Source organism: Rhizomucor pusillus (genome assembly GCF_041956525.1).
Source record: "Rhizomucor pusillus strain CBS 183.67 unplaced genomic scaffold VTP01scaffold_8, whole genome shotgun sequence".
NCBI classification, from domain to species: domain Eukaryota; kingdom Fungi; phylum Mucoromycota; class Mucoromycetes; order Mucorales; family Lichtheimiaceae; genus Rhizomucor; species Rhizomucor pusillus.
This window is the reverse complement of record NW_027192150.1, coordinates 1012712-1034993: the sequence shown is the minus strand read 5'-3', so window position 1 is coordinate 1034993 and position 22282 is coordinate 1012712. Positions and strand designations below refer to the sequence as shown.

Genomic DNA, 22282 nt, shown 5'->3' with positions numbered 1-22282 from the left:
ATGAAACCGTGACCGTTCCCCTTTCTCTCTCCTCTTGATCCTCTCTCACTCTTTTCCTTCCCAGCTATGAGTTCTTCATTCTCGGGAGACGATCCGGTATACTTTCACGAGTCAATTGAGCCTCGGCCCCCTCCTAGAGCTAAATCGTCTTTGTAGCCATTCGTGCTCCCAGGTTATGCAACTCAACACCAGAAAGGCAAAAGAAAAAATGCGGCAAAACGTGGTCTGACGCCAGATCGCGACGATCACACTCTAGGTACAATTCAAACTGACACTTCTGAACGCGAGAAAACACATATTCAAACGTGATCGCTCTCTTTAGTACATGAATTGTGGTCTGAAAAGTATTCGCCAAAGGACGTGGTACGCAGCGGCGGACAATGATTATTGCCTCACAATTTATGCTAATGCAACTTTGTGAGTTTAGGAACAAGTCGCAGTGATGCCACAAAAAAAGAAGGAAGTCAAAGCATGCCTGGAGCAGTCTGCACTGAAAGGACCCAAGGGTCGATATAAAGTACGTGCTTGATACATTAGCTGCAACTTTTTTTCTTCAATCTTCCTTTCTTATTCATGGTGTCACACGCAGTGCCTCGTTCTGTCGGGACCAGCAGGTTGCGGCAAGAGTACATTAATACGCTTACTGGGAAGCAGTTTGGGCTACAGCATTATCGAGTATTCCAATTCAGTATCCAGCAGCAAGTGGGAGTCTTCCTCTCTAATGGATGGTAAATGTCAGCCGTGAGCATTTTGTGGAACCGCGAAATTAAGACCACCATAGGGTACGAGAGCGAAATCGACAAGTTCGAAAATTTTCTGACAAATGCCATGAGCTTAAGCGCACTTGGCAGCAGCAATGAATCGGGTAGACCCCGGATCATCTTGCTTGACGATATACCAGACTTGACAACAAACTACATCAAATCACGGTTTCACCAACTGCTCACCAACTGCATCTCTGTCAAAGGTCCCTTCCTATTGGTCATAGTGATTAGCGATGCATGGATGGATATCGGTGCACGTCGCCAGTACTCAATGGATACGATGCTATCGAACAAGATAGATATTGTCCCAGCAGAGGTCCTTCAAAGTCCACTGTGTGCGACTATCCAGTAAGGATCAACAACATTGGAGGAAGAGGATACATATCCGAACTTATGCTCTCATTAGATTTAATCCGATCACTCCTGTCCGGTTAAGGAAAGCGCTTGAGCAGATCAATAGCTGTGAAGTTATGAGCATGAACCGTGGAGTCTCAAGAGACAAAATCAGCCAGATTGTAGAATTATCGCAGGGAGATATTCGCAACGCCATCAACGCACTCCAGTTTTTCAGTATACCCGCCCTACCTACGCAAACGATACCCGCAAAACGAAAACTTGGTAGCGACGATGATGCAGGTAGAAACCACAAGGCAGTGATAGGGTAAGCATCGACTCTAGGTTCCCTTACGGAAGCGTGGAAACTAATGCCAGAATATATAGAGATATTGCCGCCAAGGATACGTCTTTAAGTCTGTTTCACGCAGTAGGCAAAGTACTCTACCGTAAAAGTGAGTAAACAAGGCGTTGAGAATCTGCATTCTCCAATATGTTTGTAACTAAAAATATTGTAAAGGGACCGAGCAAGGCGATCTAGAGTCGAAAGCAGAGGTAAGTTGTCAGTAGCAATTTTCGACATGGTATTGAAACTGAACTCTCGGATGTAGTACATCCTCGACAATCTTCCAACAGATTCCAATACGTTTTTAGCATACCTTCAACAAAACTACACTTCATTTGCAGATGATATATTCCAATGCGCAAGAGCGTCAAACTGGATAGCAGAGGCTGATGTTCTGGGAGCATCGGGTGCTTGGCAGGTAGCGATCCGTGCGTGCCCTTAGACGATGGTGTATATATTCTGACAATCAGTAATTTACACGGCAGGACACGGCACCGGCAGCGTACCAGGCGCTTGTGGCCATGCATGGGATTATGCAAATTCCTCCGGCGAGTTCAAGGCGATTTTATCAGATGCAAAAGCCTCCATATATTTCATCATCAGTTGTAAAATCTGAATTATCAACATTGAAACCAAAAGGTATAGAAGAACATTTTCACTAATACTAAGATCGTTTGTTAACACCCGCTTAGTACCATTGACAGCCAAAGCTGCCGCTGGCGAAGGATTGAGCGAGCACGACCCAGTGCATTGGAACGATGAAATCCAGAGCGACTTTAGCGAAGACGAATACGATGGGATCTTTGGCGAGGGAGATGATTTAGCGGCTCTGGATGTATGTCCGTGAGCGAGGCCCGCTCGTCCGCGCAGTCGTGATAAACTTGTAAATAGTAGGGCAAAATGTAATGAGTGAACAAGTAAAATTTTTGCATATAGCAAGAAAAATGTACAAGAAAAAATATGTATCCTAGTAATTGCCATTGATTCTTACCTTCCTTTTTTTTTTCCTTTTGCTTTTGAACTGTTATTATGATCAAACATGCTAGATCAATTTGATCCTGTTGGGCGGCGGACCGAATCTCGGATCGGAGAATCAAATTTCTCCACACAGTGTTGAAAACAGAGGGAGAGGGAGACACACTGACATTTCTTTTTCTGCACCGTACTATATTAAACCACATGTCGCTCCTGCGATCATTTTCTCAAAGACTTCCAGCTTTGACTTTTGCAGCGAGACGGTCGGCAGCGCTGACCCAGCTCCCCCAAAGAGCGTTCTCTTCTGGATCAGGTAAAGCCCGTCTTGCCATAAATTTCGAGAGAGAGAGAAAGAGGGGGCAGCACGATCGTGTAATACTCACGGTATATAACTTTTGCAGTTCTGTTGCACGGCAAAGGCAACGTCGCTCGAGGAGAAGGGTAGGTATACATATAAATATATATTTCTGGCACTTTATTCTGTATATCTGAGAATGCTTACAAGCTGTTCAGTCCATACACTGTCCATTTCATCACACCAGAGGGCGAGAAGATCACTATAAAGGCGGTTGAGGGCGATACCATGCTTGATCTAGCTCAGCGATACGATATCGATCTTGAATGTAAATATATACATACCAGTTTGGCTGTGTGTACGAACGTGATCACTCATCTTACTCAAATGCTAGGTGCCTGCGAAGGATCCCTCGCATGCTCGACATGTCACGTCATTTGCGATCCTGAATACTACGAGAAAATGGAAGAACCATCGGATGAGGAGAATGATATGCTGGACTTGGCATTTGGGTTGACTGAAACGTAAGGGTATCAATTTTTTTTTGGTCGCATGGAAATACGTAAAAGCTGAAAGGATTGGATAGATCTCGACTTGGATGCCAGATCGAAATGAACGACGAGTTGGACGGAATTACTGTACGGATCCCATCAGCTACTAGAAACCTGCGAGTCGATGGTAAGATTGGTTAGCAGATTTGGGAATTAGGACGCGTATATACTCAAACGGCCTTCCAGGTTCCAAGCCCACGCATCATTGACAGCAGTGTAAAACCAACGACTTCATACCAAAAAAGAGCTTAGACCTTTGTAATATATGCATGTACGAGCACATCTTCTCCCCTTTTAGTTGCCAAATCAGAGAATATTATAAAAGTAGATTCGTTTTTCTTTCAGGGCAGCTGTTGTTTCGAGGCGAATAACGTGATGCACCGGTTTGGGCTTAAAATACAGTACATCTGAGTAATATCTGAGGGCAGGCGACGATATATGTCGAATCTATAAACACATGTGTATATTATGACTCAGTCAAGTCATTGTTGAATTTTACAAGTTGGGGTAAAGGCTGGACATCTAAAGCTGACAAGACATTGAAGAGATAGGAAATATCTGTGCGCAGTTGTCGTTTGCCCTGAGCCGACAATCGTTTTATGCGCTGGATCTCTTTCAAGAACCCATTCATGGCTCCGCGTGCAATGACTGTTGTCCAAAGCTGTACAACGTCGCTTCCATCCTGATCTTCTTCGCTTGCAGCTTCAATGTCCTCCTTTTGCACGAACGGAATAGTCTCCACGTTGTATGCCAATGCGGTGTCGTCAGCATACATTTCAAACTGCTGCGGTAGCATAAGTAGCTGTTCTCCAACGCGGGTAATGTACTCGCTCGGTGAGAGGCTGAATTGCGGCATGTCAATATCGATGGATGCATCCTCTTTGCTGCGTGGTGCCGGCTCAGGTGCTGCCCACACATTCGTCATGGATACAATATTTTCGTAATGTCGGACGATAGGTGCAAAAATCGCTCCGTAAATCAATGATTGGCATTCCTGTGTAAGTTCCAAGATGGATTGATGCGCGTCTTTTAACAATGATCGGACGACATTGTCTTGACCTTCTTCCGTAATCGACGATATCTGGCTTATCATGCGCTGCAGTTCGAGGCTGTTGAGACGGGATGTTCGAAGGAGTGCAAGTGACGATCGCGGGTATAAATTCTGCTGCTGCGTTTGCAGGTGCTCGCCAGAAGTAAAGTTCATACTTCTCTTCCTTTCATGCCGGCTGATATCAGATTTATTGTTGATGCTGAGTCGTCGGCGGTGCTCTCGAATGTCTGAAGATTTCGCCGCAGCTTCGTTGCCCCCAGAGCTGTTAAAATACGGCAACTTGGGCGTCAGAGGACTTAGCAGTGAATTTTCATCTTGGTCATTCTCCGTAACGATGCTGCGTACGCCTTCCAGTTCGCGCCGAATTGTATCCTCAAAAGCCGTCAATTGCTGCTCGAGCGTCTGACAGATACTTAGCAGCCGTACGTGAACTTGGAACGATGTCCAGTCGCCCGTGTTTTCTTCTTCAAAGTCTAGATCGTCAAGATCTGATGATGACCGCGGTGCATCTGCTTTATCCTGACGAGCTGTTGTTGCTATGGTGTTTTTGCTATCGGTGGAATTTTGAACCTGCTTGAAAACGATTTGCAGCTGAACTTTGACCTGGTCTATGAACCCGTTCAGAGTGCGTATCCATTCAACTGCGCCGAAGCCGTGGGTCATCTTGAGACATCGATCCAGCGATTCTTTTGTCAAGGCGAATATTTTGCTGACAAGTTTGTTGTCGACATATTGTACAAGTTCCATTCCAGAGCGTGTTTTTGCAGCTTTGAAAGCAATATCCAGCTGATCTCGGAGACATTGCCTTTCAAGCGATGCATATTGCGACTGGAAGGGTAAAAATGGGACATATAATACATAGGACCATGTATTCGCATCTGCGTGTCGCAGCGTCAGCGGAACAAGCATGAGTTGGTTGGAGCTGGAACGACGGCGAGAATGGCGTTTCAAAGATTCCAGAGAAGGTGTGTCTGCAGATGCGGTGACGACAGGTGGTTTTGAGAAGAGTCGATCGAGCGATGCGCCGAAAGATTCAGTCGCTATGAAGGCAGATACGAGTGCTGGCAGTGCCTTGTTGCCACCGTGTGTTGCGATAGAGGCTAATCTATCTGCGAGGGATGGATCGAGCGATTGGACTATGTGCTGAACAAGCGCCTGCACTACAGGTTTAGGATCAGGGAAAATGGATGCACACCATACGTATTCTTCTGACAGTATCGCAAAAGCCGACTTGTAGAAATCGTCGAGTGCTTCCACCCACATTTCGTCCTTGTCTGATTTTTTCCACTTTTCTAGTAAGCTCGGCGTTCGCGATTCAAAGTACAAGTCCACAAATTCGTCCGCTCGTCCGATGCGGCCATACACTTTGTAGTACTTGTGGCATTCGCCTGCGTCGTGGAATTTAAGTGCGTCGGTCACTTTGGGACGCAGCGCTGACTCGAGCTGTTCTCTTAATCGCTGAAGAAGCTCCTTGCGGCGATCAAACTCGGGCGTATGCTGGAACACTTCGAGGCTATGCTGTGCGCTTTGCAACCGCGTTGCCGCCGCCTCGTAATCCTCGCGCTCCAAAACGCGAGTTGCTTCCACCTCCAGGTTACTCCAATCTTCCGCCTCACGCAATGCTGAGCAGCAGCTTTCCATGCGCGTCTTTACGAGGTGAAGCTGCCGAAGTTTCTCGAGTGCCGTGTCGGTATCGTCATCTTGTGATGTTTCAAGGTGTTTGCGTACTTGCTCGATACCGCGCCGAGTCGCTTGAGCGTCGTCTGATATAAGTTTCAGGTCGTACAGCAAACGAGGCATCGTCTTTACAACACTATCAATGACTTGAGTGACATTGCTGGATACTTGCTCGCTTGCAATCTGGAGCTTTGTTACTAGAACGGTCGTTTCTTGCTCAAACGTAACCGCCGTGTTGGTTGCATCTTTGGTTCCTCCGTTCGATCGACGTGTCGTAAGTGACGCATTGATCCATTTTTTGGCGTCAAAGTCTGGATCGGCGAATGGACGAATGTCCAGTTTCGACGTGGAGGAGAAGGAGGAGTTCATTGACGAGCTGTGAAATGCCGATCCCCCGCAGCTGAAAAAAAGAGTCGCGCATCCTTTCTCTTCTTCCGCTTTACATGCAGTAACATTTATCATTGTAAATCAACAACAATATGCTTATTCAAAATTCATGAATGGAGGCTTTAAAAGGGATGCAGAACAAATGAGTAATCACATTCATTTATGCTTTAGTAGAGCGTTTCAGAAACTTGTCCGAAGGCGAGCTGTCTTTCCAGTCCCAGACTTCTTTGACCCATTTTGCCAGATCCATGGGAACTTTCTCCCATTTCTTGATAAATGGATGCTCGAGCATGCGAGCCGGTCCAGGTCTATCCTTTGGATCCTTGATAAGGCTAGATAAAGAATATACTGGTCAATAGGGAGTCGCTGTCATCGATTATTTCTGTTGTACTTGCCAGACTGCGACAAAGTTGCGGCACTCCTTGGAAATATGGTCGCCCTGGATTACAGGCACCGGTTGGCGTACAATCAGATACAGTAGATCAATGACAGACAGTTGTGATTGTCCCGGTGGCGGCAACGCAGGCCGGTTCTGAGATACTTCGATCAAGGTCAATCCTAGCGACCATATATCTGATTGAACGGCATACGGTGCTCCTTGGATTCGTTCCGGCTGCAAAGACCCAGACAATCAGTACATTTCACAATTATTGAATGTGAGCAGTAATATCTTACAGCCATGTAATATTTCGTGCCGGTAAATGTCTTTGCTATAGAGTTGATGAGTTCACCAGATACACCAAAGTCGCATAATTTGATCTCGCCCTTTCGTGTAACCAGGATATTGGATGGCTTGATGTCTATTATTGTCATATTTGTCAACAACTAGGTTTGTTTAAGGCAGTTTCTGTCTCCCAGAATCGTACCTCTGTGAATAACTCTTTGAGAGTGAAGGTATACGAGACCTTTGCAAACCTAAAAGGTGATATCAAATATTAGGACAATTATTACGGATTTATTCGCTGTGCTACGTTTTATTACCGATTCCGCTATCCGCTCCAACACTGGTTCGCCAATGACACCGCCCATATCTCGAGCGCGCTTGTAGATATCCTCGAGGCTCCCTGCTTCGCAGTATTCCATGCACAGGGTGACCATCGTGTCACCATCCTCGAGAAAGGCGCCGTAGAATGAAACAATGTAAGGGGATTTGCAGGTCTTTTGAAATGATAATTCTCGAAGGATTTGACGTTGAATCTTTGGATTCGGATCAGTTGCAATCACCTGATGGGGGGTTGATAGTTTAGAGAAAGAAAAAAATATTTATAAAGGGGATGTAGCGTTTTACCTTTTTGGCCATGATGAGATTTGTAGGTTTATGCAGGACCTTGGTGACGGTACCGGCGGAGCCTTCGCCCAGCTGCTTGATGGTTTCCAAATCTTCTGGTTTGATTTCCATGAAATTGCTGTTTGTTTCCGCATTGTTATCGGCAGTTGTAGAAGATGTAGATGACGACGTAGAAGAGGAGGATGAATATGAAGCTGCAGGAGTAGATGTGACAGAGGAGTAGGAGACGGCGGCGGTGCTGTAAGGATGATGACCGTTGCTGGAAGGCGGCGGTGGCTCTGGAGCTTCTCGCAAAACAGGTATCGAGTTCTTTCGCTTATCTTCAACAAAGGTGTTGTTACTTTGGATACGAGCTTGTTGCAGGAATGCAGCTGCTAGCGATTCCTCCTCATCGTCATCGTCTTCTTCAGCTCCACATCCAGGATACGCACGCGGCTTCAATCTTGGAATGCCCTTTCCAGCACCAGCAGAAGCGGCCGCAAGTGTAGAGTGGTGGCCACCAGCAGACCTGCTGTTGTTGCCACTCACAATATCGTCGACTTGCTCTCGAAAAGTGTGGTTGGCAGGTTGCTCGTATTCCTCCGGTACGGCCACCGCTGCTGCCGGCTGCAGGTGCTCAAACGATAACTTTAGACCAGGCACTCGCCTGTTGCCTTTGCTTGATGATGGAGGTGCTAGCATGGGTGGAGGACTCATTGGCAAGTTGTTGAGCTTAGCAAAAGAAAAAGGCAAAAGCAGAGATCAATATTAGTGGCGGATGAGTTTCCCCGATGTGGGGGGTTGCGCTAGAGAGCGCCGCATTTTTGGCTGAGCCTCAGTTCCAGCCATTTTGTGTAGCCTTGCGTAGCAACTAGATGTTACTATTCCAGATGCGCTTTACAATATACATTCTTGAAATGTTGCTGTACCTTTTCTTTTCAGACATTCAAAGAATAAGCAGATTCGAGGTTTAATAATGCTTATTCATGAGAGGTGTGGAATAGAAGACAATGGGTGGATGACATACTTTGTTGTCAATGGATGTAAATCAAAGACAAAGAGCCATGTAACCTGTGAGCCCTATATATGTCTGAGAGGATGTAACGTCGTTGCTTTTCATCTCTTCTATCAACTGCTATCCTCTTATATTTATATCGTCATACATGTCGCAATTGATAAGTGTTACGACGGAGCTGCTGAGCGATCCTATCTTCCAGCAGCGGTGCTGGTCAGCCGAGTTTGATATCAAATTATGCTCGGTCGTCACTCGCTGCATCGTTACTCAGCGCGCACATGTACTTTTCCTAATCAACAATGACATAAAAATGCGAGATACATTGCGTATAGAAGGTAAATTATAATCTCTATATACATCATCTATGATCCTGGTATTGACATTGCTGTTAAAAGGCCTGCCGGCTAAATTTGCAGAGGCTGTGAAAAGACAGGAGAAGCCGATGCTCCAAGTTACGAGCCTGCAAACGTTCCAGCCATGCAGGAAACGGAAGAGAGGAGGCTTATTGAATACTGGCCATCAATGCAAGAGACCTAGGTTGACGGAGGAACGGATGGACCTCGATCCAAGTAGCAGTGGCTTACATGAATTTCAAAAATGGAAGGAGCTTAATGCACCTCCACTTTTGATACCTTTGGATCACGACTTTGATCATGTCAGCAACTGCTGCTCCCAACAGTGCAGGCACATGGGACAGCCTAGAGACGCCCCTGAGTTCCGAAATGTAAGGCTGCTCTCAACACAGATCCTGAGTCCGATTTCTAACCATTGTAATCCTTACAGCTTGGACACTCTTGCAACGTTGGGTTTCGAGACTATGACACCTGTCCAGGCCGGTGCTATCCCGCTATTCATGAAGAACAAGGATGTAGTCGTGGAGGTTTGTCATACAAAGCTATTGTTGGTTTGGAGGAGGAATTTAAAGTTGGATTGTAGGCTGTCACCGGCTCCGGCAAAACACTAGCGTTTGTAATTCCCATCATTGAAAAATTGCTACGCAGAGAGTTTCCATTAAAGAATAACGAGATTGGAGCTGTTGTTATTACACCTACTAGGTCGGTACTGAAAAAAAGGAGATGTGAGAGAAAATGGCGAGTGTAACCAATCCATTAACGCGGGAGTCGTTCCTAGAGAACTCGCCCAACAAATTCATTCAGTGTTTGAAACATTTGTGCGAGACCATTCTAGACGGGATCAGCTTTCTACAGGTTTATTCATCGGTGGAACAACTACCTTGTCGCAGGACAAAGAAACGTATATTAGCAACAAACCACGCATCCTCATTGGTACACCCGGACGGTTAGAAGAATTGTTGAAAGCCGGCAAATTGATCAACACCAAGGAACTCGAAGTACTGGTCATGGATGAAGCAGATCGACTATTGGATATGGGTTTTACGCAGCAGCTCAGTGCCATCATTGCCCAACTCCCAAAACAACGACGAACGGGTCTTTTCTCAGCGACCATGACAGACGCTATCTCGGAACTTGTGCGTGCAGGTCTCCGCAACCCCGTTCGCATTGTTGTCAAGGTACAAGATTTAGTAAAGAACCAGCAACGTACGCCCGCAACTCTACACATTGACTATGTTGTCTGCGACCCTGAGCAAAAGCTCGCACAGCTGTTCCGGTTACTGCATGCAGAGTTGAACGACAGCGAGGGCGCACGCAAATTTATTGTTTACTTTGCAACGTGTTCCTGCGTCGACTATTTCTACAAGTTGTTAACAAAGCACGAAGCATTGAAACCGTTCAGCATCTATTCTTTGCACGGACAAATGCAGCCAAAGCGAAGAACGGCGACATACACTGCATTTACACAATTACCGTCGGCGGTTCCTGGTATATTGCTGTGCACAGATGTCGCATCACGTGGATTGGATATACCGGACGTTGACTTTGTTATACAAATGGACGCGCCTCAGGATCCAAAGGCGTTTTCGCACCGGTCAGGCCGTGCGGCTCGTGCAGGTCGGCAAGGAAGAGCTACCATCTTTTTAAACCGTGGACGAGAAGAATACTACGTGGACTTTTTAAAGCTTCGAAAGATCCCTATGGAGCGCGGCAATTACAGGCTCGCTGATGGACAAGAGAAGGATAACTTGGTGGAGGTCCAGCAAGAAGAGGGCGAAAAGAAGATGGTGACAGAGCGGGTAGACGACCCGAGTATCAAGGATTTCGTACGGTCGCTGCGAGATATTGTAAAGACCGACCGCAAGTTACACGACCGCAGTCTGAAAGCGTTTGTCTCTTGGGTGCAAGCCTACTCAAAACACGAGGCAAATTATATTTTCCGGTTGAAAGATGTCGATCTAGATGCAGTTGCGACCGGATTTGGATTGCTCAAGGTAAATAAACGCATATTCAATCAACTTTTCTTCTGTGATAGTATGTTAACTCAAAACGCTTTTGCTTAGCTGCCATCCATGCCAGAGTTGAAAGAAAGGAAAGAAACAAGTACATTCGAAGAAGAGCCCATGGATGTAGGTTTCCAGTAATTGACATTGGAAAGAAGTGGTTCGTTGCTGATCGCAGATAATATAGTGGGATAATTGGGCATATTTGAACAAGGATGAGGAAGCGAAACGATTACGGAGACTGGAAGAAGCCAAGACTAAAGCGCAGATACCCCAAGACCAACGCAAGAAGAAAAAGTAATTGCTTTGATTGAGTGACACGTGTCCATCTCATAACTCACCTATTTTTGTTGTTGTAGAGCGTCGAACGATGCGTGGTCTGCCAAGCGCGACGCCAAAGCACGGCGAGAGCTGAGAAGGGAAAAGAAGGACCGAAAGAGAGAGTATCTCCAGAGACGCAAGAGGGAAGAACAAGAAGAGCGAGAACGGAAGAAGATTGCTGCTGTTAACGATGACGACGACGAAGATGACTGGGAAGAATTAGCAAAGGAAGAAAGGATGGCGAAAAAGTTGAAAAAGGGCAAAATCAAAAAGGAAGAGTTTGATGCAATGTTTATGGACGACGATGGAGAAGTCATTGAATAATGAATCATGATTATTATTATTTTTTCTTTTTTACCACACTGGAGATGCCATGACTTGGTCCATGATCTTGTTAAACACTTTGCGTTTTTCAGCCATATCTTGCACTGGTTTCAATGCAATACCCAGCAGGATGGGTCTGCTTTCTCTGGGATTCATAGCAACAATAGCCTGAGCAATAGAGTTGGCATATAACTGATATAAGTCGCTTTGCGGTCCAGACGACTCGCCAAACAGGAAAGTCGAGGTCGTAGGAACCGCGGACGGGTTCGTAGCCAAGTGAGCTGGCACGTCCACCGTAGTACGGATCTAGGTACCAGCACATTGCTTAACACTTTGTAAACATTTTCTTTACAACTTATTTGATCATTACCAAGCTACCGATTCTGCCATATTGCGTAATGACAATAAAGATCTTGTCAGCAAATCCACTGACTAGCACCTCTGTGTGGTTGCCATGTATGGTGCACGCAGCTTGCTTGTTGTCTATCGGAAAGCGCGTCTCTTCGGCTTGCATGGGGCTGTGCTGGATACGAAGCAGGCGGCGGGTCCAGCTTTGGCAGCAAAATAATATACATATATATATATATATGTATATCTCCAAACAATATATCTGGAAGAAACAAGGTGCTACTGTCGTTGCTGTTGTTCAAGTCATTATATTTACAAAAACAAGAGCTTTAATGGTGTCTCTCTAATGATCAAAGAAATGTTGTTCGTTTCCATTTCATTACGTCTACCATCGTCTTCCACCGCCTCGTCGTGCGTAACCTCCACCGCGGCCTCCTCGGTGATACTGGTTCTGTTGTCTGCCTTGACCGCCAGCCGGTCGACTAAAATGGGCAAGTAAGCGGTTCTTGATCCATTGTTTGTCGCGAGGAGCATATGTCTTTATACATTTGATCAGTATATCAGCTGATTTGATACATTTCGCATCGTCCATCTCTACCTGCTGCGAGGGCTCGAACACTAATGCTACAAACTCCTTGTATGTATCAATAAAGTGGAAAAGATCTTCAGCTCTAGTGTTCCGTGTTAGAATCAATACCTTAAAAAATCCTGGAAACATGCGCTGCTTACCGGTATTGGATCTGTCCTAGATCCGGATTCTCCCGTTGCAAATGTTGTTCATACATGCCGGCGATGTCTTGTAACAACATGCTCTCAGTTAGCGCTTATATGCGGAAACACATGACGCGCCCTTCCTTCCTTGGTAAAACTTACGGTCCATCGCTCCAGCTATAGTCTCAAAATCACTGCAGCGCAAGGTAGACGGTCGGTATCCTTATACTCTACTTCACTAGTCGGCTGATCGCTTTACTTACTAGTATGTTCGCGAGCTGTTGTATATTTTTCAGTTAGCGATGCTAAATCTCTGTCTGGCACGAAACTTCCTTGTTACTACCTAGGATGCGGCAATGGTTGTACCAGAAGGATCGTGTGGACGGTCTAGAAGTGTCGAGTGATTTCAAAAGTTAGAGACATTTTGAGAGGGAGGTCGAGTGTCTACAGAGAGTGGTACCATTGATCGATGGCGGGGGTTACTTTTGACACGCGGGAGAGGAGGCGCTTTGAACGGCGAGCAGAGCAGCGGAGGGAAGAAGCTAACAATCAACGCGCTCTTTTGTGTGACTAGAACAAGAAGCACTGCTCGATCTTTCGCTCGTTGATCTATCTATCACAATTCCCTTATTTTACACAAACAGATATCTCACTCGCAAAGATTTTGTTGTTTTATTTCCGTAGAAATATATGTAGGTTCGTTGTGCTCCTCAAACTGCAAGAACGATCATTTTATTTCTTTTGGGTCTGGGACTTGAGGACCTTCTTAACGATCTTTTGTTCCTCGACGAGGAAGGCACGGACAATGCGATTGCGGACGCAGTGAGCGCAGCGAGAGCCACCGTAGGCACGGCTAACGGTCTTGTGTCTCTTGGAGAGCTTGGCCAACTTGCGGGGACGGATGGCCTTCAACTGCATGATTTTTTTTCCCATTCAGTTACCCTTATCTCTCTCCCTCTCTTTAGTCGAGCATGTTCTTACTTACACCAGCGAGAGCTTCACCGCAGTCACCGCAGCGAGGAGCCTTGACGGGCTTCTTTTGGTAGTGGTAGACAAGGCGGCCACCTATACAAAGTATGATGGAACATTTAACACATATTGCTGCCAAAAAGTATCATTCCTCCATGCTGTGTCGTACCAGGGGTCTTGACGACCTTGACGCGGTTAGAGCGGGTGTTGTAGGAGAGACGGCGTCTGTAGGTGAGACGTTGAACCATTGCTAACTATTCGGCGCAATGAGCATTGACCATGTCAAATGTGTGTGCCCGTTCCCACAGTAACCCGTCCATCCGTCGAATTTATCATCCATCGTTACCGTACTCTCCCCATCCGTCGTTTATCCACATTGCACTCTAGATATCTTGTTCGTTTACTTACCCGTGCGAGCGTATGAAGGAAGGAGCTTGCATGTGCATCGACGGCCAATGGCTATGCAACCAGGCCCCGGTTCCTTTTTTGGAAGGAGTGCCCTCTTCAACCCGCCATTGTCATCTCTGCTGTTATCATGCAGGCAGAGGTTGAATATTTAGGAAACAAGTAGCTTGTATAGATCAGGCAAGTTATTGTATCGTATGAACAGTCGCAAATGACACTTTGGTAGTCCTTGTATGAATATATTGTTTGATGAAACTCGGAAAGCTCTTTTCTTGTTCTTCCTGCACGATAAGAAATCTGCATACTACCAAGATATTGGTAAACTCTAAGGTAGAATCAACCAAATCACTTGTGCAAAGTAATCACTGAGATAATGCTTCTGGCAATGGCAATGCCGTACTTATCATGACATGGGAAAATCACCTAATGTTTTGACAGACAGATGTAAATTCCTTCCTAACATGCATTTATCGGCTTTCATGTGCAGCTGCTAGCCAAACACGATCATGTCATGTCTTGGAGAATATGCAATAATACCAAGAACAGATAAACGGAATAAATTATTTCGGATACGATACAGGATCCGCGTCTGGACTTGTTGAAGATGTTGGATGCACGTAATCGATGCATGAGTCTTCCTACCTCCCTCGCTTTCTCTGTTATCAGGCTTCACAAGATGCTGCCAAGCATGCGAAAGAAATGCCTATCTTTGGGGTTTCAGCGATCAGCAGTCGGGTGTTTCGAAAGATGTCGTCATAGCACGGGTTTGGATCAGAGGCTCCAACCAGCAAGAGAACTCTCAAGTACCTTCTTCTTCTTTCGATATCGAAATTACTTATTAAATATGGAAGGAGATCAAGCATACCTCGCGATGCTCAACAACAAAACCATAAACCCTCCACCGCGGGAGGAACAGCCTCAAGAAGAATCGCGTGCAAGCAAATTGGCAACGCCGTTCCCGGCACTGACGACAGCAGAGCAGAATGTCACGAGCGCTATCAAAGACGTATACCTGGTTTCCGAGTCTGATGAGCCTTTCGAGTGGATCACCGCGCCTTGGACGAGTGACAAGCTGCCAACGGCGGCCGAGCTAACCGAGCTTGGACTTGTGGATAAAGCAAGTCTAGGGCGCATCCAGACGTCGACGTTGGAGGAGTTTTTCAAAAAGAGAGTTGCAGCTGACGATCCTTATGGAATGGCAGACAAGTACCGGGTACTGTGGGACAGACTTTCAGACACCTTTGGAAAAGAATGCAGCAAAGTATATTTCATAGGCGAAACATCCATCACTGTGCTCATAGTGGGAATTATCACCGACGGCAACGACCGAGCCTTGGCTGGTCTCCGTAGCTTACTGGTGGAGACGTGATGATGCTATTTGTAGAAAAAGAAAAAATACCATAATATTTCCTGTACTGCGTAATATATGTATCATAAAACCAACTTGCTGCTGCTGCTGCGAGGGAGTGTGCGATCTAATATCCTGCTTGCACTTGTCTTCCTTTTTTTTTTCTGTCGCAGATCACTCACTCTCGCTCATTAGCTAGACTGCTAGAGAAGCGCGCTATTTTTCTATGTTAGATTGGAGAAAAAAAACTTGTTCTTTCCGAATCTTGGAAGACTGACACAAGAGAGAATCTTTATCGGATTGAATCGATGGCATGTTATACTTCTTTGCTATCTGTCGGTGCAGCATATAGCAGGATATATGAAGAATGTGGAAGAGGGCATTGCAGACTGGGTATTGATTGTATCCATGAGACGTTGACTTGAGCGCCGTAAGCTCATTGTTTCACCGCCACGCGGTGTAACACAGCGTCCATAGCCTGCGGTTCTAGCAAAATTGGGTGGATTGTGAAAGCAAAGGGTATATATAATGGATATCCGACGATGAAGAGGTTGGTTTAAGGGTGTCAGGATGCTTGCAAAAGATGCACGATGCGATCATTAAGTTACGGAAGAATAAGGTCAAGGTGCGCGGGAGAAAACGTCACCTCTGCTTATGAGCCAATCAGGCTCCTAGTCAATTTTTTTCATCTGCGCGGCCACCATATAAGCTGTTACGTTTTCGCCTCTTTTTTTCCTTTCTCTTCTTCACTTCTTATAACAAACCTTTCGGTTTTCCCCAACTTCGCGTCTCAAACCGATACTTTTCGTCATCCTCAACAACTTTTAATAATGGCCAAAGAGAAGACTACCAAGAAAACCCAGAGTGAGTATTATACCCTCTTTTTCCCATGTCTGGAATCCCCTTGTGTTTATGACTTTAATGCTCACACCACGTACTTTTCCTTCTAGCCAAGAAGGTCTCCCCCTACAACAAATTCATGAAGGTAAGGTGTTTTCTTATTTTTGCAGAAGCAGACAAGAAAGAAAGAATTTTTCACTAACATATGACTTGTTTTCCCTTGTTTGTAGGAAGAACTTGCCAAGGTGAAGGCCGCTAACCCCGGCATTGCTCACAAGGAGGCAAGTATATTATCTATCTACGCGTAATTTTTTTCATTCACTGCGTGGTCGCTTGATACACGCGTGCGCTTGCATGAGCACGTTTGAAAAAATTATAAGTTTTTTTCCGTGGCTGACTATTTTGCTGACGCGTTCATTTAATCCCCTTTTCCATATAGGCTTTCAAGAAGGCTGTAAGTAATTTGATTCGAAGCACCGCGTCGGTTCAGATAAGCTGATCAAATCATCCTTTTTAGGCCCAAAACTGGAGCACCTCCCCCGAGAACCCCAAACGCAAGACTGCCGAGAAATAAGTTTGCAACCAATGGTCTCTTTGCTATCTTACCAACGACTACGTTTGGACTCCCTCTTTTCTCACCTTGTGCTGTAATTTCCCCCTTCCAACCTGCATGCCTGCATGCAATAAAACGGTTTGAAATAATTTTCTTACCGCTTTCACAATTGAGCTTTTTCTCTTTCTCTCTCGCTCTTCTTCCGTCTTTCTTCATTGAGGTCGTGACCTTACTTGTGCCACTCCAGAGCCAATCAAGGTCGCACTGGTCCTGCCGCGTGGGCAAACGGCTGCTATTTTTCCAGCCTGAACTCACAGCATATACTTCCAAAGCTCTAATCGACGCACGTATAAAAAGCGATCTGATCTCTCCTTCCTTTCCTTTTCATATACACAGAGAGCAGACCGGCCGCCCGTTGCCGTTTGCAAATGCAGGATGCCGGTTAGTTGGAATAATATCATTGGTTCCAGGCGACGGCGATCAAACAGTATTACAAAGGGAATGGGATGTCTTACCAAAAATACCCTACTGCTCGTTTTTTCAGGCACAGCGTGCCAGATCGCAGCACTCATACACCTTCCCGACGAGACAAGAACTTTGTGGAACTTGCTCGATCTGCACCTCGTTATCATGTTTTGCACTAACATATTCATTGATTCATTCATCGATTGGTGAAAGCACTGCTGCGGGTGCGTAAACAAACAAAGTTAAAACCTCCTTCTCTTTGTATACCCTAAATAAGCTCTCTTCAAGTTTGCAAACCGGACAGAAATCCGATCGTAAACATATGGACTGTTGATGGTGATGATGATAATGATAGATCCAGCCCCGCATTTATTACCTACTGCTTGTGCAATGCAGCGGGCTCAAGGGCTATCCAAGCAATTGCTGTCTATACATATATTGTACATAAGCAGCAAAGGATAGTAATTGTCTCAGTCGGGAACACGACGGCGGTCTTAACTGCCCCAACAAATGGCAATACAACACACTCGTAAATAGTCGAATACAATATTCTGGTTGGCTAATCTTTCAGATCCATAAATCTGCACGAGCTTCCAGAACAAGTTGTATAAGAGCAGTTAATATCTTTTGAATGATAAGAGAGAGAGAGATTGCGACGCTTGCACCGTTTAGTCTCTGGTGAGAAACAATCGTCATCGGGCAACACTCTCTTAAGGATAGCAATCATTTCGTTTTATACATATACCCGACAATTAGGTTGGCTAACATACAGATTGGTGGACTCAAAGTTAAATCTATTACATTTTCGACCTATAGCGTTGTATTCGTAAAAGAAGACGAGTTCCGTTTTGCATGCGATCCTGGACGATACTAGATATAACTGATGACTGCTGCTGGAAGCTACTGCTGTTGTTGTTTATTGGCAATCTTCAAAACAGAACTCCGTTTGTACCACCACCGTCCTCCATTCTTGTTCTAGATAACTTCATCGCATATAAGGCGTCATTGCCTATTTCTTTTGGGAAACCAAGCAGGATATTGCATCCAGTTTATTTAGTTCAGCTTAAGATACAAGTCAATCCATCTTTGAGCACCAAGTTAGCCAGGTAGGATACATTTATTCCAGGTCTAACCTTTTCGGTATACTACAGAAGCGCCCTGTCTATTCTTTAAAAGCTTGGAACAAATAGATAGCAGTCGCTCTCGGACAGGCAATAACTGCCCATGTAGTTGATCGGAATGTAGTTTACAGCATATATGCGTGCTCTCAAATCGAAAATGTTTGTAAGAGATCCATCCATGCCTGTACGACGACAAAGAAGCAAGGTGGCCTCTTGTTCAATTATTGCATATCGTAGGAGTGAGTACTTTTATATTTTAACTAGTCGATTGTCCGCATTCGTAAGCGCTTTGATCTCTCCGTCACGCCTTTTCCTACCTTTTCCTTTATCTTCTCTATTATGGAACTTGCTTCGGACAGACACATAGTGGTCGCTTTGCATTGGGCACACCAGACAATCATAAGCGGAATCGACCTCTTATACTATGGTTACTTCGATAACAACGACCAAACGGAAACTGATATGCTTGGAAGAGTGTGGGGCTTTATCAAAGAGTGCTTTGACGCGTCGCAATATAACAGAAAAAGAAGAACGGGCTGTACTGTATCTCTCGCGATACAAAGTTGAACGCGACTACGGAATCTCGCAACTGCAGGGATGCTCTTGCAGTCGTTTGAGCAATCAAACGGCTTTGATAGCTCATACAATTCATCCCTATTGCACCTATCAGAGGAGAAATGGCAAGTGCTGCTTCCTAGGGACAAAGGTGGATACGTTTTTTATTCATCTTTCCGAAGAGTTTGGCTGTGCTGAGGCGAGTCGGTTCGCCAGAACAAGGGCACCAAGGAAGTGAACGAGATGTCAATAAAGCGTCCGAGAACGCCGAAAGATATGCTTTGCAAGCTATCTAAGCGCATCCACAAAAGATGTGGGACTTGATGACATTTGGCTTCATCACGACAGGTACTAAGTTCATTGCAAGTTTTGTTACAGTAAACTCGCGCTAATCTTATTTTACGTTCAGGTCTGAACCTCACAGTCATTTTCCTTGAAAGCCCTGCTTATTACTTCGCCCATCTTTCCCTCCTAGGGCCCCTTTACTATCCTGAATTCGAAGCATCCTTTGCTGCAAAAATCAGGGGTTTTATTACAATCGTCTGGCAGATCAAATCTCTTATGGGCACTAAACTGGATATGATTTGGGGATGAAGTTTTAATTCATTCCTTTACGCCGTCATTTGCAACAACATTCCTTACACTCTCAATCGCCGCGCAGAGGAAGAGAAAACGTCTTTGAAGTTTTGCCTCATCCTATCCACATCCTTCTAGTCATATCTGGATATATTGTAATATGCAACCATTCATCTTGTAAATTTACTTTTATACATCCTCAAGTTTAGGGATTATTCCATAAATTCAAAAAGGTCCACTTACTGCTGCCATGAACTTAAAAAATATTATTCATACATTTTTGATTCAAGCATCGGGAACTACGGCATGTCGAGCTTCTAGAAGAAGCTCTATGTTGCTTGTATAAGAATTGGTCAACTATTTCTTTGAATGATAAAAGAGCGTGCAGTGTAGATCCTACGTTTGCATCGTTTGAAAATCCAATGATTGAAGCATTCTTGGTCTTGGTGAGAAACAGTTGTCGTCGAGCAACCCTCTCCTAAGGATAGCAATCACTTCGTCTATACATATAGTCGACTATTAGGTTGGCTAACGTGCAGATCGGACTCAGAGTCAACTCTACTACATTCTATATCTACAACGTTGTATTCGTAGAATACGAGATCGCTCTGTTTGTGATCCTGAACGTCACGAGATAACTGATGGCTGTTGGAAGTGGTTGTTGTTGTTTGTTGGCAATTCTTAAAAGACGAGAGAGGGATTCCATTTGTATCACCATGGCTTATGTTTGTCCCAGTGGTTGGCTGGGTGCTTAGCTTGGCCCCCGCGGGAAATTCCAAGTTATGGAATAGAATTTTTTGGCTGGGTAGCCTTATTGGGATATTTCTTGCGAGATGCTATTGGTGGTAAATTGAGAAGATTTAATGCGAATTGGAAGCAAAATACTTACCAGGTTGATCATACTTTTTGAATTTGTGAAAGAATGATGACAAGAGAAAAACGATCTGCTATCATCGTCTTTCCTATACCGACACAAATTGAGACAGGCTAGGCCCAATTCAGATAGTACCGATATCCCTGTTTTTTGGGACGATCTTCACTAAAGGTCGTTGTGGGCAATACCGCGAACGAGAATGTTGCAACTGGAACAGGATGGATCAACAACGTGTTTATTTCCCAAAAGTCTCGATTCAAAAGTTATCGAATGGCCGACCATGTTGAGTTGTTTATTGTTTTCGCTGCAACGTCTATACTTCCCATGATATCGATTTGCAAGACCTGCGTTGCATTGCTGTTCTCAACAGAGTATACTAACGTGCTTTACCATTGGAATAAAGTCCTAAATCTTGTGTTTGCAGAGACACAGGCAAGAGTTTGCTACTTGGAAGGAAGGTAATGCGGCCTGTCTTGTTAAATCCGCTCCTCCGAGATATCTGACGACATTCTTTCGTTTTTTGATGAGTCCTCTTGATACTTGACGCTTGCGACCAGAATAGAAAAGTCGAACTCAAAAACATGTATTATTTTTGTTGCTTGGGGCTTGCTTTACACTTGCTAAATGGGCTGTTACTAAGATCTCCTCGGATTTCCACCGACGATTTTACAATTACTCCCCAAAAGTTACCACTATCGCTTGATCTAATATACCGATGATATCTAATCGACGGTAGATTGATCTATTTACTCCTCTACCTCCATTGTAGAATCTACCTATCCTTTTCACGCTTCTTGTCCGCTACTGTGCTAGCGAGAAGAATTGCTTGGTAAAAGCGACAACTGGGGGATCCAGATCATTCTGACCAGTAATTGATCCTTGTTGAAACCCTGTTTGCGAGCGCCCATGTACATACCATGACTAGGTGAGCTCCAGCACCAGCGTCGTCAGTGATGATGTTTGTTATTGTCCTCTTCTTCATCATCCAAGGGAAAACCCAACGATCCCAAAAATGAAATTGCTAATTTTCTTCAGAGGATCATTTGAAGGGTATAAATAAGGCCCAAGTTTCGCTCTCGATGCTGCCATCTCAACAAAGCTTCTATTCTCAAGCCCCTCAAGGACTTTACAGAATGCGCTTCTCTGTTGCTACTCTCTCCGCTGTCGCACTCGCTCTGCTCGCTACCTTGAACGCTGCTTCTCCTGTCGCCTTGCCTGGTGATGAGTACGGCGTCAAGAAGTACGATGGCAAGTACAAGGATGTTGGTGGCTACAAGAGCTACGGTCACAAGTACGATGACGGCAAGGCCTATGGCAAGAGCAAGCGTGATCTCCGAAAACGTGGCGAAGAAGGAGACAAGAAGGATGATGACAAGAAGGATGACTATAAGGATGATGACAAGAAGGATGACCACAAGGATGATGACAAGAAGGATGACCACAAGGATGGCGATTACAAGGATGACGACAAGAAGGATGACCACAAGGATGATGACAAGAAGGATGACCACAAGGATGATGACAAGAAGGATGACCACAAGGATGATGACAAGAAGGATGACCACAAGGGTGGTGATTACAAGGATTATGACAAGAAGGATGACTACAAGAAGTATGATGACAAGAAGTATGGCGATTACGACAAGGATGTGAAGAAGTACAAGGATTACGATGAGTACGACCATGGCAAGAAGGACTATTACTACGACGTCTATGGCAAGTACTACGACTATGGCAAGTACTACGATTATGATGAATACTATGGCAAGAAGTACGACAACTATGGCAAATACTACGATCACGATGAATACTATGGCAAGAAGTACGACGACTATGACAAGAAGAAGTACGACAA

The 22282-nt window shown here is 45.0% G+C and overlaps 12 protein-coding genes across 12 annotated transcripts in view; 6 read left to right on the top strand and 6 right to left on the bottom strand.

Moving 5' to 3' along the window:
• Nucleotides 1–66: 66 nt before the first annotated feature.
• Nucleotides 67–2290, top strand: VTP01DRAFT_10413 (uncharacterized protein; the record flags this gene model as incomplete). Its single annotated transcript, XM_069378773.1, has 12 exons — nucleotides 67–96; nucleotides 157–256; nucleotides 323–363; nucleotides 428–517; nucleotides 590–728; nucleotides 782–1112; nucleotides 1171–1425; nucleotides 1485–1552; nucleotides 1618–1652; nucleotides 1709–1861; nucleotides 1929–2082; nucleotides 2136–2290. 12 exons carry the CDS (start codon nucleotides 67–69, stop codon nucleotides 2288–2290), a joined length of 1551 nt encoding a protein of 516 aa, XP_069239838.1.
• Nucleotides 2291–2622: 332 nt separating this feature from the next.
• VTP01DRAFT_10412 (uncharacterized protein) lies at nucleotides 2623–3473 on the top strand (the record flags this gene model as incomplete). The annotated part of the gene is made up of 6 exons (XM_069378772.1): nucleotides 2623–2731; nucleotides 2820–2859; nucleotides 2932–3041; nucleotides 3108–3237; nucleotides 3300–3391; nucleotides 3451–3473. 6 exons carry the CDS (start codon nucleotides 2623–2625, stop codon nucleotides 3471–3473), a joined length of 504 nt encoding a protein of 167 aa, XP_069239837.1.
• A 257-nt stretch (nucleotides 3474–3730) lies between these two features.
• Nucleotides 3731–6361, bottom strand: VTP01DRAFT_10411 (uncharacterized protein; the record flags this gene model as incomplete). Its single annotated transcript, XM_069378771.1, has 1 exon — nucleotides 3731–6361. The coding sequence occupies one exon, from the start codon at nucleotides 6359–6361 to the stop codon at nucleotides 3731–3733; it is 2631 nt and encodes an 876-aa protein (XP_069239836.1).
• A 178-nt stretch (nucleotides 6362–6539) lies between these two features.
• VTP01DRAFT_10410 (uncharacterized protein) lies at nucleotides 6540–8363 on the bottom strand (the record flags this gene model as incomplete). The annotated part of the gene is made up of 6 exons (XM_069378770.1): nucleotides 6540–6711; nucleotides 6775–6992; nucleotides 7055–7179; nucleotides 7246–7294; nucleotides 7361–7603; nucleotides 7668–8363. The coding sequence occupies 6 exons, from the start codon at nucleotides 8361–8363 to the stop codon at nucleotides 6540–6542; spliced, it is 1503 nt and encodes a 500-aa protein (XP_069239835.1).
• A 951-nt stretch (nucleotides 8364–9314) lies between these two features.
• On the top strand, nucleotides 9315–11662 carry VTP01DRAFT_10409 (uncharacterized protein; the record flags this gene model as incomplete). The annotated part of the gene is made up of 7 exons (XM_069378768.1): nucleotides 9315–9385; nucleotides 9445–9541; nucleotides 9598–9716; nucleotides 9793–11008; nucleotides 11078–11143; nucleotides 11205–11314; nucleotides 11377–11662. The coding sequence occupies 7 exons, from the start codon at nucleotides 9315–9317 to the stop codon at nucleotides 11660–11662; spliced, it is 1965 nt and encodes a 654-aa protein (XP_069239834.1).
• Nucleotides 11663–11692: 30 nt separating this feature from the next.
• On the bottom strand, nucleotides 11693–12176 carry VTP01DRAFT_10408 (uncharacterized protein; the record flags this gene model as incomplete). Its single annotated transcript, XM_069378767.1, has 2 exons — nucleotides 11693–11968; nucleotides 12033–12176. 2 exons carry the CDS (start codon nucleotides 12174–12176, stop codon nucleotides 11693–11695), a joined length of 420 nt encoding a protein of 139 aa, XP_069239833.1.
• Nucleotides 12177–12395: 219 nt separating this feature from the next.
• On the bottom strand, nucleotides 12396–13184 carry VTP01DRAFT_10407 (uncharacterized protein; the record flags this gene model as incomplete). The annotated part of the gene is made up of 7 exons (XM_069378766.1): nucleotides 12396–12548; nucleotides 12609–12681; nucleotides 12740–12806; nucleotides 12884–12915; nucleotides 12985–12999; nucleotides 13065–13108; nucleotides 13170–13184. 7 exons carry the CDS (start codon nucleotides 13182–13184, stop codon nucleotides 12396–12398), a joined length of 399 nt encoding a protein of 132 aa, XP_069239832.1.
• Nucleotides 13185–13453: 269 nt separating this feature from the next.
• VTP01DRAFT_10406 (60S ribosomal protein eL34) lies at nucleotides 13454–13938 on the bottom strand (the record flags this gene model as incomplete). The annotated part of the gene is made up of 3 exons (XM_069378765.1): nucleotides 13454–13633; nucleotides 13707–13786; nucleotides 13860–13938. The coding sequence occupies 3 exons, from the start codon at nucleotides 13936–13938 to the stop codon at nucleotides 13454–13456; spliced, it is 339 nt and encodes a 112-aa protein (XP_069239831.1).
• Nucleotides 13939–14966: 1028 nt separating this feature from the next.
• VTP01DRAFT_10405 (uncharacterized protein) lies at nucleotides 14967–15464 on the top strand (the record flags this gene model as incomplete). The annotated part of the gene is made up of 1 exon (XM_069378764.1): nucleotides 14967–15464. The coding sequence occupies one exon, from the start codon at nucleotides 14967–14969 to the stop codon at nucleotides 15462–15464; it is 498 nt and encodes a 165-aa protein (XP_069239830.1).
• A 569-nt stretch (nucleotides 15465–16033) lies between these two features.
• Nucleotides 16034–16934, top strand: VTP01DRAFT_10404 (uncharacterized protein; the record flags this gene model as incomplete). Its single annotated transcript, XM_069378763.1, has 6 exons — nucleotides 16034–16068; nucleotides 16153–16307; nucleotides 16394–16428; nucleotides 16514–16568; nucleotides 16723–16737; nucleotides 16801–16934. The coding sequence occupies 6 exons, from the start codon at nucleotides 16034–16036 to the stop codon at nucleotides 16932–16934; spliced, it is 429 nt and encodes a 142-aa protein (XP_069239829.1).
• A 2904-nt stretch (nucleotides 16935–19838) lies between these two features.
• VTP01DRAFT_10403 (uncharacterized protein) lies at nucleotides 19839–20454 on the bottom strand (the record flags this gene model as incomplete). The annotated part of the gene is made up of 4 exons (XM_069378762.1): nucleotides 19839–19890; nucleotides 19954–20053; nucleotides 20119–20173; nucleotides 20443–20454. The coding sequence occupies 4 exons, from the start codon at nucleotides 20452–20454 to the stop codon at nucleotides 19839–19841; spliced, it is 219 nt and encodes a 72-aa protein (XP_069239828.1).
• Nucleotides 20455–21506: 1052 nt separating this feature from the next.
• VTP01DRAFT_10402 (uncharacterized protein) overlaps nucleotides 21507–22282 on the top strand; it is a gene marked incomplete at both ends in the record, with an annotated part of 1600 nt that continues 824 nt past the window's right edge. The window contains one exon of the mRNA XM_069378761.1: nucleotides 21507–22273. Coding sequence (XP_069239827.1) covers nucleotides 21507–22273 — 767 coding nt within the window. The remainder of the gene's footprint in view (nucleotides 22274–22282) is intronic.